Source organism: Syngnathoides biaculeatus, chromosome 9, assembly GCF_019802595.1.
Source record: "Syngnathoides biaculeatus isolate LvHL_M chromosome 9, ASM1980259v1, whole genome shotgun sequence".
In the NCBI taxonomy this organism is placed as follows: domain Eukaryota; kingdom Metazoa; phylum Chordata; class Actinopteri; order Syngnathiformes; family Syngnathidae; genus Syngnathoides; species Syngnathoides biaculeatus.
Genome location: NC_084648.1, coordinates 30,322,592 through 30,338,538, shown reverse-complemented (window position 1 = coordinate 30,338,538; position 15,947 = coordinate 30,322,592). Strand labels below are relative to the sequence as shown.

General features: G+C 41.4%; 1 protein-coding gene across 5 annotated transcripts in view; it reads left to right on the top strand.

The window, feature by feature from the left end:
• Positions 1-11,281, top strand: part of LOC133506074 (E3 ubiquitin-protein ligase SMURF2-like) — an 88,373-nt gene extending 77,092 nt beyond the window's left edge. For all 5 annotated transcript variants that reach the window (XM_061829817.1, XM_061829816.1, XM_061829815.1 and 2 more), the window contains 8 exons: positions 689-792; positions 870-984; positions 1,074-1,252; positions 8,437-8,574; positions 9,505-9,625; positions 9,721-9,922; positions 10,062-10,137; positions 11,165-11,281. In XM_061829817.1, the coding sequence (XP_061685801.1) occupies positions 689-792; positions 870-984; positions 1,074-1,252; positions 8,437-8,574; positions 9,505-9,625; positions 9,721-9,922; positions 10,062-10,137; positions 11,165-11,264 (1,035 nt within the window). In that variant the 3' untranslated portion in view covers positions 11,265-11,281. The remainder of the gene's footprint in view (positions 1-688; positions 793-869; positions 985-1,073; positions 1,253-8,436; positions 8,575-9,504; positions 9,626-9,720; positions 9,923-10,061; positions 10,138-11,164) is intronic.
• The last annotated feature ends 4,666 nt before the right edge of the window (positions 11,282-15,947 follow it).

Genomic DNA, 15,947 nt, shown 5'->3' with positions numbered 1-15,947 from the left:
GCTGGCTCAGGTGAACGGTTTCAATGTAAATTTTAAAAGCAACAGAGCTCTTGACCAGAAAAGCTCGCTGTCGCTGTGGGCAGAGATTTTTATTGCGACATAGCCTCTAGACCAAGGGTCTCAAACTCAATTTACCTTGGGGCCGCTGGAGGCACATTCTGGCTGAGGCGAGGCCAATGTCATACCCCTGAGACGCATACACCCCACCCTGATTGGTAGGTTCGTCAGCTCCGCACACAACACTTTAAAAGTTCCATTCATATAAAACTTGAGGGCTGCACTAACAAACATTAAATGTTCAAAGTAAGGTCGGGGCCACAAAATAATATTTTAGAGGCCACAAATGGCCCACAGGCTGCCAGTTTGAGACTGAGCCCCCCCAAAAGGGGTCCACTCTTACAAAATGTTAAAAACAAATGCATTTTGTATAGTTGAACAAAAAGATTCTGAAGTTGAGGGATGGCGTGACTGCTTAGAGAAGCCTCACAGCATTTAGGCTATTTTGATCATATTGAACCATAACATTTGTGTTGTTATTCATTCCATTCAGCAGCATTTGGGCATTAAAAAAGCAAGAGAAAATTGTTCAAACCCATACATCACTTGGAAGACTAGTTTTTTCTGTTCGTTTAGTTTTATTTTATGCATGGTATATGATATTAATATAGTTGTATTTGTTAAACCGCAGGAGTCGTATCGGCAGGTAATGAAGATGCGACCAAAAGATTTGTGGAAAAGACTGATGATTAAATTCAGAGGAGAAGAGGGTCTAGACTACGGCGGCGTTGCACGGTACTTTGTTCTAGTACAACATGTTCTTGTCATATCTTACCAAACATTATTATATTTAATACTGGTGTGTGTCTTAGGGAATGGTTGTACTTGTTGTCCCATGAGATGCTGAACCCGTACTACGGCCTGTTCCAGTACTCCAGAGACGATATCTACACTTTACAGATTAACCCCGATTCGGCTGTCAACCCCGTAAGAATGATTGAATAGTTAAGCATATCTGACCAACCGCCACAAATTACATTCCCATTGTACACCTTCATGTCATCTTTAATCTGCAGGAGCACCTGTCCTATTTCCACTTTGTGGGTCGTATCATGGGCATGGCAGTTTTCCACGGCCACTACATTGACGGAGGCTTTACACTGCCTTTTTACAAACAACTGCTGGGAAAACCCATCACACTGGACGACATGGAGTCTGTGGACCCTGACCTCCACAACAGTCTTGTTTGGATCCTGTAAGACATTATTTTCTCCAGGCATTGGTTTTCTGCTGAAAAGTGCGAGCCGTCTACCAGCTACAGCGATTCATGCTACTTTACTTTTTTTTCTGTTATTTTGCTTGTTTATTTATTTTTTAGATTTACACAGTAAAATACAGAAAATAACCGAAAGCAAAATCTAAGCGGAATGAAATACATGTGGCGCCCTCTGCTGAATTTTGGGTCATGTGACTGCCATCTTTACATTTGTTTCCTTTTGAAAAGAGAATAAATATGAAATCACCTTCCAAAAATTATTTAAAAAAAATGTTTCCCCTTTACCATGGCAGAAAGCTTGTTTCTGGCAGTTTAAAAAAAAAATCTGCAGTGAAGCTTTTTTTGTTTTGGTTTGTTTTTGCCACTATCGGAACATTTTCATGTTCATGTGTGCAATCACATCCAACGGCAATAAAAGTTTGAAAAAATTGTTGCACTCACCGGGAATCCAAAAGTGCAGTTTATGAAGTTTACATGTAGTTCATAAAATTCAGTCAAATGATATGAATTGCATTTGTAGGCCTGTATGTAATAATATCCGTTGCACAATCCATTTTTAATGCATCCCAATGTTGCCGTGTTGCTTGCCAGTCATCGTTTGATGGAATATTGAAGTCACCTTCTGTAGCTTTTTCTCCAGGGTCCAGAGGCTGACTTGGATATTATTAGATTCTTCCAAAACAACAACTATGTCAGGGTTTGTGAGTCCATGCCTAAAGTAGTCTTCAATAATGACATCCATTCCATCAAGCTCTGCAAAGCTCTCTTGCCTCCTTCCAACTTATAGGACTATACATGGAAGATCTTTTGTTTTTGTTTTTATTAATTCCTTTAATTATTATTTCATTTTATTTCAGTCCACTAGTAGAAAATGGCTTTTTCCATTTAAAAGAAATGAAAATCACTTCCAGAAACAAGGTTCTTGCCCCGTTATAAAGATAAATAAATAGATACAGTGAAGAAAATGAGTATTTGAACACCCTCCTATATTGCAAGTTCTCCCACTTAGAAATCATGGAGGGGTCTGAAATTTTCATCGTAGGTGCAATCCACTGTGAGAGAGTTAATCTATTTTTTTTAACGATTTACAGTGGTGCCTTTGTTCTTGAACACAATCTGTTCCAGAAGGCTGGTTGAAAACCAAAATGTTCGAAAACCGAAGCATGTTTTACCATTACAATGAATGGAAAATGAAATAATGCGTTCCAAGCTTAAAAACTCTTTTTTTTTAAAGCGATTTTTTAAGCTTTCCCTGATAATAAACTGCATAGTTGAAATACATGAATAATTTAGATACTTTTTATAATTAAATCATTTAAGAAATATATTTGTTTTGCTGAAAATGTATGCTTTAGCCTAGTAGCATATGCTAGGCTAGGAGTGCATTGCCATATCTGTAGCGACTCTGCAGAATAACTTTAAACAAGCAATAACGAGGGGGAAAAGAAACAAATTATTTATTTGCACAGAAAGTACATAACGTAAAAAAAATTAACTTGCAACTAGAGGTAGGGTTAATGGAACAAAAGAAAAAAGCAATGCAAAACAACAGTTTCGAATGTCTTCAGTGGGGTGACTCGCCCCTTCTTCACAAAGAATGAATGTTTGTTTCTGCCATCTTTTAGGCATTTTTTGAAGTGGCTCATAACAACAATATTAAAATTTTGCAGTGCTCTGCAACATTCAGCTTTATTCAGGTGATGAAGTTGTAGAAAATTATGGATGTCGATACATTTAGCACAGATAGCTTTAATATCGGCACTTGAGACATCCTTCCTGCCTTCAGCCTCATCAGACGACATCCCCTCCCTTCCTCGTCAACACTATCCGTAGCTAACTGCTGCTCGTTCATGAAAATAAGAAGCAACTTTTCGACTTCCTCCAAGATCTGTCGCCTGTGCTTCGTCAACACGGTTGCTCCTTTAGCAACATCACTTGCTGTGAGGGCATCCTTGTGTTTCAGACTGGTGCTGATCATCGTTTTCGCCATGCAATACTTCTTCGATAGCTCAGAAATACTCAGACCAGTATTTGTGTTCGGCTATCAAATCCTTCTTGAAGTCGACAGTTTTACGCACCACTTTTTTTTTCAGCACCAGCAGTTCCACTTGCCTTCTTTGGAGCCATGATTGGGGGTTAATGTTGCTCAGTTTGAAGAAAAAAAGTAACTACAGTATTGGGAAACATCCGGGAGAAGAGAAGTGTGTGAGTGAACTGGTTGGGCCGTGCGCGTTCGTGCGCATGACGTCTTTTCTGTTTTTTCCAGGGGTCCGTTTGAAATCACAATAACAAATCATCGTGGGTCAGCTGGTCGGGGTGTTCGAATACCGATTTTCATTCGAAAACCAAAGCAAAAAAATATCTATTTTCGATCCAAAACCGATTTGTACAAAAACCAAGATGTTCGAAAACCGAGGTACCACTGTATGTGTGAAATACAGCTGGGTATTTGAACACCTGAGAAAAATAATGTTAATATTTGGTACAGTAGCCTTTGTTTGCAATTACAGAGGTAGAAAGGTTCCTGTAGTTGTTCACCAGGTTTGCACACACTGCAGGATGGATTTTGGCCCACTCCTCCAGACAGATCTTTTCTAGATCAGACAGGTCACTGAGAAACACAGAGTTTCAGCTCCCTCCAAAGATTTTCTATTGGGTTTAGGTCTGGAGACTGGCTAGGCCACGCCAGAATCTTGTTATGCTTCTTACGGAGCTACTCCTTGTTTTTCCTGGCTGTATACTTCGGGTCATTGTCATGTTGAAAGACCCAGCCACGACCCATCTTCAATGCTCTGACTGAGGGAAAGAGGTTGCTCCCCAAAATCTCACAATTCTTGGCTGCAGTCATCCTCTCTTTAATACAGTGCAGTCGTCCTGTCCCATGTGCAGAAAAACACCCCCAAAGCATGATGCTACCACCCCCGTGCTTCACAGTAGGGATTGTGTTCTTGGGCTAGAACTCATCATTCGGCTTTCTCCAAACACAGTCAGTGGGATTATGACCAAAAAGTTTGATTTTGGTCTCATCTGACCACAATACCTTCTCCCATGACTCCTCTGTATCATCCAAATGGTCATTGGCAAACTGAAGACTGGCCTTGACATGTGCTGGTTTAAGCAGGGGAACCTTCCGTGCCATGCATGATTTCAAACCATGACGTCTTAGTGTATTACCAACATCCACCTTGGAAACGGTGGTCCCAGCTCCTTTTAGGTCATTGACCAAGTGCTGTCGTGTAGTCTTGGGCTGATTCCTGACTTGTCTAAGGATCATTGAGACTCCACAAGGTGATATCTTGCATGGGGCTCCACTCAGATTGAGAGTGACCATCATGTTTTGCTTCTTCCATTTTCTAATGATTGCTCCAATAGTGACCTTTGTTCACCAAGCTGCCTGGCAATTTCTCCGTAGCCCTTTCCAGTCGTGTGGAGTTTTACAATTTTGTCTCTGGTGTCTTTGGACAGCTCCTTGTTCTTGGCCATGTTTCAAGTTAGATCTTACTGATATTATGGGGTGGACAGGTGTCTTTGTGCAGCTAACCACCTCGCACAGGTGCATCTGATTCAGGATAATCCATGGAGTGGAGGTGGACTTTTCAAGGCGGACTCACATGTCTTTGAGGACCAGAATTCTAGCTGATAGACAGGTGTTCAAATACTTACTTGCAGCAATAAATCGTTAAAAAAAATCATACATTGTGATTTCTGGATTTTTCTTTTTAGATTATCTCTCTCACAGTGGACATGCATCTACGATAAAAATTTCTGACCGCTCCATGATTTATAAGTGGGAGAACTTGAAATATAGCAGGGAGTTCAAATACTTATTTTCTTCACTGTATAACCCTTTTTTGTGGTGGGAATAGACTTCCATATATTAGAGTAGGCTGCAAAGTGTAAATTATTGTTGACTAAAATGCACAATGGAATAGCCAGAATGGGGTACACATGGAAAGTACTACCAAATATATACATATTAGTACCTCCTGGTATGTAATTTGTATGCAGTAGTTAAGTAGGTAAGGTTTTCAGAGAGGCAGGCAGGACAGTACTTGGGTTGTCTTCTGGTAGGAAAGGCGAGAAGGAAATTTGGTGGTAGAACCCCAAAATACAGGAAGTCATTCAAGGAAAGAGATTGGCGAAGATGAAGTGGGACACTGAGAGGACTGAGGAGTGGCGAAAGGAATACATTGAGATGCGACGTAGGGGAAAGGTAGAGGTGGCGAAGGCTAAACAAGAGGCATATGACGACATGTACACCAGGTTGGACACAAAAGAAGGAGAAAAGGATCTCTACAGGTTGGCAAGACAGAGGGATAGCGATGGGAAGGACGTGCTACAAGTAAAGGGGAGTAAGGTGTGCAATCGAAATGTGTTGACTGATGCCAGTAGTGTACTAAGTAGATGGAAAGAGTACTTTGAGAAGTTAATGAATGAAGAAAATGGGAGAGAAGGAAGAGTCGAAGAGGCAAGCGTGAATGACCAGGAAGTGGCAAAGATTAGTAAGGGCAAAGTCCAAAGCAATTTGGAGAGGTGGCTGTGGAGTTTTTGACCACCTTATTCAATCGAATACTAAATGAGAGAAGATGCCAGAAGAATGGAGAAAAAGTGTACTAGTTCCCATTTTTAAGAACAAAGGCGATGTTCAGAACTGTTGAAACTACAGAGGAATAAAGGTGAGCCACTCAATGAAATTATGGGAAAGAGTAATGGAGGCTAGACGCAGGTCAGAAGTAAGTATCTGCAAGCAACAGTATGGTTTCATGCCTAGTAAGAGTACTACAGATGCATTATTTTCCTTGAGGATGCTCATGGAAATGTAGAGAGAAAGTCAGAAGGAGCTACATTGTGTCTCTGTAGACCAAGAGAAAGCCTATGACAGAGAACCAAGACGGGAACTGTGGTACTGCATGCGCAAGTCCGGTGTGGCGGAGAAATATGTTAGAATAGTACAGGAGATGTATGAGAGCAGCAGAACAGTGGTGAGATGTGCTGTAGGTGTCTCGGAAGAATTTAAGGTGGAGGTGGGACTGCATCAGGGATTCGCGCTGAGCCCCTTCCTGTTTGCGGTCGTATTGGATAGGCTGACAGATGAGGTTAGACTGGACTATGATGTTCGCAGATATTGTGATCTGCAGTGAAGGCAGGGAGCAGGCGGAGGAACAATTAGAAAGATGGAGGCACGCACTGAAAAGGAGAGGAATGAAGATTAGCCAAAGTAAAACAGAATATATGTGCATGAATGTGAGGTTCGGATGAGGAAGAGTGAAGCTCACGGCAGAAGAGATAGCAAGAGTGGAAGACTTCAAATACTTGGGGTCAACAATACAGAGCAATGGAGAGTGTGGTAAGGAAGTGAAGAAACGGGTCCAAGCATGATGGAACAGTTGGCAGAAGGTGTCTGGCGTTCTATGTGACAGAAGAGTCTCCGCTAGGACGAAGGGCAAAGTTTATAAAACAGCAATGAGGCCGGCCATGATGTACAGATTAGACACTGTGGCTCTAAAGAAACATCAGGAAGCACAACTTGAGGTAGCAGAACTGAAGGTGTTGAGGTTCTCCCTTGGAGTGAGCAGGTTGGATAGGATTAGGAATGAGCTCTTTGGAGGGACAGCCAAAGTTGGATGTTTTGGAGACAAGGTTAGAGAGAGCGGACTTCGATTGTTTGGACATTTCCAGAGACGAGAGAGTGAGTATATTGGTAGAAGGGTGCTGAGAATGGAGCTGCCAGGCAAAAGAGTGAGAGGAAGACCAAAGAAAAGGTTGATGTTGTGAGGGAGGACATGAGGACAGTGGGTGTGAGAGAGGAAGAGGCATGAGATGGGCTTAGATGGAAAAAGATGACACGCTGTGGCGACCCCTAATCGCGACAAGCTGAAAGAAAAAGAAGTTAAGAACTACTGACTGAATCAGTAATTTGTATTTGTTGTAGGGATGGGAATTGGTAAGATTTTGATCACATTTTCGAGACTACTTATTGGTTCTATGATCAATTCTCTGATTTGTAGTATGAGGAGAAAAACAAGTCTAGGGGAATTAAATGTATTAAAAAAATGAATGTATTTTTTAAAAAAATTCCCGTTTGATATTTGATTAAGATTTCTAATGAATATGAAATCGTTCTAATTGAAGAAAAGTGACCCATTTGGCACAGTGCAGGTTTTGTCTCCCAAGTTCTTTCTTTGTAAAAGACGAGTTGAACTCACCCCGTGTATCTTGCAGCAGGCATGTGACATACATTCTTCTCACCTCCCTGACCGTGCTTTAAACTGTTTAACGGCACCCTCATTGGAGTTTACTGTAAAACTAAATGCGCACACCAAAAATAATGACACGTATTGTATATTTAAATACAAGGTTCATTTAAAAGATGACCACTGTAATGCTTATGTAAAACCCTATTGACGGGCTAGCTAAAATTAGCAATACATTAAGGGAGGGATTCATAACCTATCCGTTACCTTGACAGCTAATATAACAATATACTTATCTGTGAAAAATGAGTTAAATTATTGAACTTTTATTGTGACTTTTTTCAACAAGTGTACAGTAAATATGTATCTCCATGCATACATCGCACCACCCTGTCCTAAAGAGGCCAATACAAACTTTCGGTCACAGTTGATGGCAGGGTGGATTTTAGCCTAAAACCTGTGATATTTGCATGCCGTTTCCCAGAATGTAAAGCTATAGTTAATGGATATTTACTACATATTGCATATTTAATGCGATTTTGTACTGATAGGGTAGTCGTGTTTTCAGTTATGAAATGCTTCTTTTGGTGGCACAGTGGTGTAGTTACAGTGATGTAGCCTATTAATACCACTTTCGGGTGTTGTATTCCATAAATGCTCATTAATCTCAACTTGAATATACTCCCAAAAGGTGCTTAAATAGATAACTGTTCCCAACTAGGATCGATAAGAGAATTGGAATACGGTGAATGATGATGACTCAATGGCTTTAAAAGTGGTTCTTCATTGGAATCAGTTTTTGATTTCTCATTCTTAATTAGTGGGATTTATTACTACGCATACTATATGTTATATGTTAAACTGTTGTTGTACAATGTTAAATTTGTCGCTGCCATGAACTTTTAAGGAGTCACCTCACCTCATGTGAAGAAGTCAGTCTTAACGTCTCATCGCTGTTTTTCTCCCAAGGGACAATGACATCACTGGCGTCCTGGACCACACCTTCTGTGTCGAGCACAACGCTTATGGCGAGATCATTCAGCATGAGTTGAAACCCAACGGAAAGAGCATCTCTGTCAGCGAGGACACCAAAAAGGAGTATGTCAGGTAGGAAAGTAGACCAAGCACCAGACTCAAAATTAAAGGCTGCTGTTTAAATTTGATTTTCAAAATCCAATTACGATTCGTAAATTGGATTTTGAAAATTGAAGATTTTTTTTTTTTTTTTTTGGGGGGGGGGGGGGGGGTCATAATAGTTTGGGTAACTTAGAATACTCCTCAGTACAACCAAAACAACAATGGTGGACCACAGGGCACTTGCTGTACTTTATCTAGGTCACATGACCGAGGTAGGTCAAACTGTAAATGACTTTCACATCAACAAAGTACTGTGATTTCCGGCGTATAAGCCACGACTTTTTTGACATGCTTTCAACCCTGCAGTTTATGCAATGATGCGGCTAATTTGTGCCTTTTTTTCCTAACGGCCGCAAGCGGGTACTCAAGCAGAAAAGTTAAGAGTGAGACCAGTGGAATATATGTGCCGAGGAAGTGCATTTTACCGGTATGTTTTTTTTTTTTTTACCGGCCCTGTTAGCGCTGTGCTCCTGCTGCTGCCGTCTTGCTACTGTGTAGCTGCCACAGCTGTTTTTATTTTTACCTATATGTTTTTTTTTTTTTTTTTTTTACCAGCCCTGTTCGTGCTCCCGTGTTGTTGCTATGTTAAGCTAAGTTAAGGTATTAAAACTTTGAAAACTCTTCCTGTGTACCGTCTTTCTTTGTAAATATCTCGTGCTTCAATGTGGGTTTCAATGTAGGCACTTGCGGCTTTTACACAGGTGCGGCTTATGTATGTACTTAATGGTATTTCCTTTACAAATGGGCTGGTTGAGGCTTATAACCAGGTGCGCTCTGTAGGCCGGAAATTACGGTAAATTAAAAATAAGGTCACAATGCGACATATATCTTTGCTGTTTTCTGCTCATACAAGATTGCCGTCATGCAAACAGCCTAAATTGGGTTTTCCATATTTTGCAGGTTATATGTGAATTGGCGTTTCCTCCATGGCATCGAGGCTCAGTTTTTGGCACTGCAGAAAGGCTTCAATGAGGTCATCCCACAACATCTGCTCAAATCCTTCGACGAGAAGGAGCTCGAGGTACGAGAGGAAAGACCTTCGAGTGCGCCCATTATGGTCGTCGCGCTCCTCACCTGTCAAACCGATTTAGCTTTCTATTCTCTCCCCTCTTCCAGCTGATCGTGTGCGGCCTGGGAAAGATCGACGTCTCCGACTGGAAGTCTAACACGCGTCTCAAACACTGCACGCCCGACAGCAACGTGGTCAAGTGGTTCTGGAAGGCGGTGGAGTCATTTGATGAGGAAAGGAGGGCGCGCCTGCTGCAGTTTGTCACCGGCTCCTCCAGGGTGCCCCTGCAGGGCTTCAAGGCGCTGCAAGGTACAATGATTGCCATCACAAGAACGCCTGGACAGAGTGTGACCTCATCATTCGGCTTCAGAAACTTGTCTGTTTTTCTACATGTAAAACTAAAACATTTGCTGGACCTTGTTTGCTTTCTTGGTGTTTTTACCCGCAGGTGCTGCAGGACCTAGACTTTTCACCATTCATCAGATTGATGCCAACACCAACAATTTACCCAAAGCCCACACCTGGTTTGTCTCACTCAAATATAAACACACACACGACAGGTTTGTCATCATTGCACTCAAACCCATATAAATGTAATGACACTCAAGTATGCATTTATACTTCCTGTAAGTAATTATGCAGATTTTTTTTCCCACCTAATAGGACACTTTTTCCTTGTTATTTCTAGTCAATCCTTATCACAAAAATAATGTTAAAAAAGAAGCAATAATGTACTTATTTGCTCAAAACCTATTCTTTGTGTAACATGCTGACACGGGGAAATGACGTCCATAAATGGAAACACGTTGCACGGCAAAGAGGAAGAATACATGCAAAGTGATCTCATGAAATGATTGGGGATTTTGAAAATTCCAATGCTTTTTTTTTTCTTTTTTTTGGGGGGGTGACATCATAACCAATAACCAATCTGCTGGATCGGTGACTAAAAAGCCAACCAATGGTGATGCTGTTGGAAATGGAGAGAAAGCGTTCTGAAACAGACCTTAATCCAAAACAAAGTAGAAGACGGGATCCCGACTCTTGGAATGAATGATTCTTAAATCCTGAGCTGATGCTTTTTGTTAACTGATATTATCAGAATGTTATTACGAATGCCTTACAACTGAATTTGCTGAAATTGAGACAGTGACACAATGCAAAGTGAGAACACTTGCAAGGAACTGTTTTAAGGGCACAATTTGCGACTAGGCACTCGCGTACAGACCAACTGACTGGACCAAACCTTCTCTAGGTTCTGATGTCATCCACTAGGCCACGCCCATTTGAGGCACGCTTCACTTCACCATTTGTGTTCATTGTTTTGCTTCTGAAGCTATCATTGCTAACAGTTAGCATATCCATGGCATTTTACATTGTTTGTTAGCATGAAGGTAAGAAGGCTTTTCATGAGGCAAGGTTTTTTTTAAAAATACACGGGTAGTTATTTTTCTGTTTAGTGTGACAGAAAATTTCCAGTGAGAGGATTATTCAATTCTAATTTTTTTTTAACAATTTTTTTTTGCCAAACATTTTTACTTTGTCCCTCCTCAGCTTCAACCGTATCGACATTCCGCCCTACGAGACCTACGACAAGCTGTATGACAAGCTGTTAACCGCCATCGAGGAGACCTGCGGCTTTGCAGTGGAATGAATGCGTGCGTGTGTGTGGTGTGTGTGTGTGTGTGGTGTGTGTGTGTGTGTGTGTTGACATGATACTGCAAGCCCCTCCCTATCACCCCATCAGCAGAACTGAGCATCCTGCAGTCTTCCTGTTCTTCTTCTCCCCCTGCTGCTGTCCACGTTTTCCCCGTATCAGTATCTCCCACACAGGGACACTTTGTTTGGTGTTTGTGTATGTTATAGCATCGCTTTGAATGGGCAGACGGACGCAGATACCCCCCGGCCACCTCCTTCCTGGCATTTAAGAGCAGGACAAGAATCATTGTTGCTCCGAGCATGTCATGCAGCCGTGACTTCTCGCGGTGTCTTCTTCAGGTCGCCACTTCTTGCCCACGCTCTCCACCTTCATGAAGTTCACATATTGAAGTGGGGAAAGTCACACGTTCATCCTACCTCAGTCCAAGCTCTGGTGTCTGTGTGTGTGTGTGTGTGTGTGTGTGTGTACACGAGGGATTCAGCAAGCCCTCTTCGACACAAGTCCATTTTAAATAGCAGCCCTTAAAAGGTAATCGATTGTTTGGGCATCTGGCTGTGATTGATTTAGGTTTGTTTGTTTGTTTGTTTCAAGTTTTTAAGCATGTCAGGTGCTAAGGAGACAGGCTCTGGTGAAGAAATGATGTGTGTGTCCTCACCTGTGTTTGAATGCAGAGACTCGTACATCTTTCAGATTTGTTTTCCCGCCCTGACACTTTACAGTGGACCCTTCAAAGTTGAAGACATGCTTTCAGTTTTTCTGATTGAGATCACCAAGCAAATTGATTTATCCATCCTTGAGCCTTTAGTTGCTGTACAGGTTGCGGCCACATTTCGACACCCCAAAAGTGTCACAAGTGGAAAGAAGTTCGTGAAGCGCTTGAGCAGTCAAGTCATGTCAAATTGCTTGCCTGAAGTCAGCTGAGACATTTTCAAGCAACCGAGGATAAGCCGTTCTGAAAATGGATTGATGGACGCTTAACATTTGAGTATGCCAGACGCGTCACGGAGAAGGAACATGGAGGCCTTTGTTGAGTGATGCTCGTGCGGTGCGGCATTTTTAGATGTATTGTTGTGTGCGCAACAACATTTTAAGTACTGTAAGTAAGGCTTCCGATGTTGGGGGCAGCAAGATCCTTTTGCTATCACGGTAACGTTCATTTTTTTGCATCTGTGGTTGTCACGTTTTCCTTCTTTTCATCATAGAATAAATACACTCGGTCAAGCTTTTAGTTGTCCAAATTCCACATTCTACCACACTTGGGGATGTTTGCACTTTGGAGGTTCCACTGTCAATGCGCACGTTGTTCACCCTGGCCGCCCTGCACGCTCACGTTTTGCAAAGTGTGCGCCGCTGCAGGCAGGCAGGCAGACAGATGTTTATTTTCACTTGTGACTGTCGAGCACTTTAGCAAGCGAGCGATGATGTCAGGGGTACTCCGCCCACACCCACCATTGGAAAGAGGCTTTCCTAAACGGGCCAAATGAAAACCCAAGTTGACGATCAATAAAATAACTTCCAACGTTTCACTTGCTGAAGCGCGGGAACCCCTGATTTTCAGCGTATTATGTCTACTTTGCTATACTGTATTATATTTGACTATACCTACAGAGACGAGAGGAACACATATATCTATACAGCAAAAGTCTATGGTTTTTAGTTTGTGTTCCTTGCAAATGCAGCATGTCTGTTGCAAACCTATTTTGCATTCTCAGGTGAACTTGTGCTTTTTTTTTTTCACTCAATGGGTGGGTGGGAAGTCTGGGAATTTTGATATGATTTAATGAGGAGGGCTTGCAAAAAGAGAGAGCCATGACTTTTTAATAGTTGCCCGTCGGTGGGAGAGGCATTTGCTGCTCGGGAAATTTCCACTGAATTACAAGCAGCACAGAGGATAAAAGCTTCACATCTCAACAAGTCTGTTTTGCTTCTTTCTTTCCTGGCTGCAATCATGAAGAACTGCCAGATACGAATATTTGCAGAGGATTTCTTTGATGTTATCATTACCACAAGTACATGTAAATGCATTGCAAGTGTTATTTGCACACATGACGTATACCCAGACACTTCTATTTATGTACCAATTACCAATGAACTAATTTTGATGTAGACCACATATCCTGTTCCTGCTGTGTTTGTCCACAAGCCACCTTTGTTAATTTTGTGTCAACCGGCTGACTCGCTTGTACAAACGAACACAGTGGTTGGGGGGGCAAGTTGTCCCCAGGAAATCCAACCATCCTTTCAAGTCATTCTGAATCCCATCTCCATCCGTGTTTTGTATTTATTGTGACACTTAACGATTCAGTTTTTCACCCCGGCTGCTCTGTGAGCATGTAACTGGCACCTGTAGAAAAGGACAATAAAGCAAAGATATTGAAAAGATTGGGGGGGGGGGCACAACAAATTCTTGTACAGGCGCAGGAAGCAAAGCAATAAATCACTGCTGTCGTGTATATGACAGCTTTATGTTTCATAGATGCATGTGTATCTCTTTCTATTTGCCTGCATTTTAAATAGTGTCGGCCATTTTAATGTGGGGCTTGACTTCAATCATGTCTTGTATAAATGTACACACCCTCAAACTAATAATTGGTTGCAGCCCTTTGTCTTTTTTGGGTAGCAGCCATGTGAATGTGGCGGCTCTGCCAGATTTTGAAGGCATCTCCAGTGCAAAGTCGGCATTTTTGGGGTGATGGGCAGTTAAATAAACTTTTGGGAAGTATTTTTAATCATAGTACCTTTTCCTGTATGGGTTGCTTCTACAAAATTTAGCCAGCCCGTGTTTTTCCTTTTTCTTTGTCTCTCACTTGAGGAGGACAGTAATGTACTACTCTGTCACCAGCAATTGGCAGAAATTCTTCTTTTTGGCAGCCTCACTGGTCAGTTTTCTTGTCTTTTCATCAGTTTTGGAAGGATTTTGAATTCTCTGATGTCCCCACTGTGCCATATATTCCCCACTTGATGATAACGATCTTCAATGTGGTCGAAGACATTTTTAATGTCTTTAGAATTATTTTATACCCTTCGCTGTTGTGCTGTCCGTGTCAGATGTGACAGGTTAGCGCTAATAGAAGAAGAGCTCAGCTTTTCCCGCTGCCAACTATTTAACGTGTTTGGATGTCATTGGATAATTTGGTTTATGCACAACTTACTTCCTCATTCAGCAAAACAAGGCGAAGCACTTTGTTCTGGTTTGAGTGAATGGTGGAAGGGACCATGACAAAGGAACAATAGGAACTTTAAATATCTATAAGCCCTTTTTTGGTTGTTTTGGTTTTTTGTCACCACATAGCCACCAAAGACGACAATAGCTGATGTCTCGGCTTTGTTACTGTTAACGTATTTGTGTAAGTAAATGTTTAACTTTTTTTCTGAAGACAAGCTATTTAAAAAAAAAAAAATCAAGTTCGTCTTCAGTTACTTTTTCCTCAGAAATGTTTTATTTTCAGTCACAAACGTTTTATTTACACACAACATACAAATTCAAATCGCCAGGGGGTCAGCAGGGGAAGGGAAACGAACTCATTACAGAAATACATTTAGTGCACAGAAATGCAGTTTTGTGCTATTGCATTTGTGAATTGTAAAGGACTTAATATGTTGGTTCATTTAAAAAAAAAAAAAGGCAAAACCTCTTCTACACTCCTATCTACATCTGTTACGGCGTTGGAAAAACATGCAAACTCCACACAGGCGGGGCCGGGATTTGAGTCGCCGTCCTCAGAGACGTGAGGCAGGCGCTCTGCAGCTGCGCCACCCTTCCAGTGTTGGAGTCATATTCAATTTTTCTTTCAAGATGGCTTGTCATTCAAGAAATAGAAATTTGTTCAATGAAACATAAAATTTGGTTCTATACAGAGTGAAATTATTTTGATGCATATATCCGTAATTTTGCAGCGAACTATCTGCCTACCAGCCTCCGTTAAGACTAAGCATCCTTTTGTTGATTTGTTTTAGATTGATCTTAAGTTATTTTTAAATTTGGTGCTGAATGCTTTAAATGTTTATTTATTTAGCATTTAAATGCTGACTTTCAAAATAAATCATCTTCTGGGGATCGTCCCCCACAACACTAAACAACGGAATTCCTGAAAACTGGTAACTTCGTGTCGATTTCATTGCGCGATCTTTGCTAAGTTGTAAAGTTGAGGCGAGCAACTTCCGTCAGTTACAGCAGCTAAAAGCAAGCCCAACAAGAACAAGTAAAAAGCTTGTCACGCACGACTTCCGAGAAGACGCTGGAAGATGATGTTCAACCACGGGCGCCCCCTGGCGGATGTGGAAAAGTATGGCCATTTGGAAATACAGTACTGAAGGAATAAATTTTGTTGTTCAACGTTCTCCAACCTCATCCCATTCTTAACATTTGCCACCGACACTCTCTTTATCCAGCCTGAGTGACACACTTTGAAAAGATGTTGCACTTGCAAGTCGAGCTCAGTCGCACGTTTATTTCAAGTCAAATTCGAAAATGGAAACTAGATTTACTAAACAGACCAACTCCGGCAAATCATTTGGACTTTTTTTTTTAATAGTACTTGAATTCCTTGACATGGTGTTTTGCGTTGCTGTAAAGTAAAATAATGAAATATTTTGCTGTTTTTGTGACTTAATTTTTAAATTTGAGCTATTGTGATCACATTTTCCACAATATTAAAATTGTGAGGGGGGGGAGAT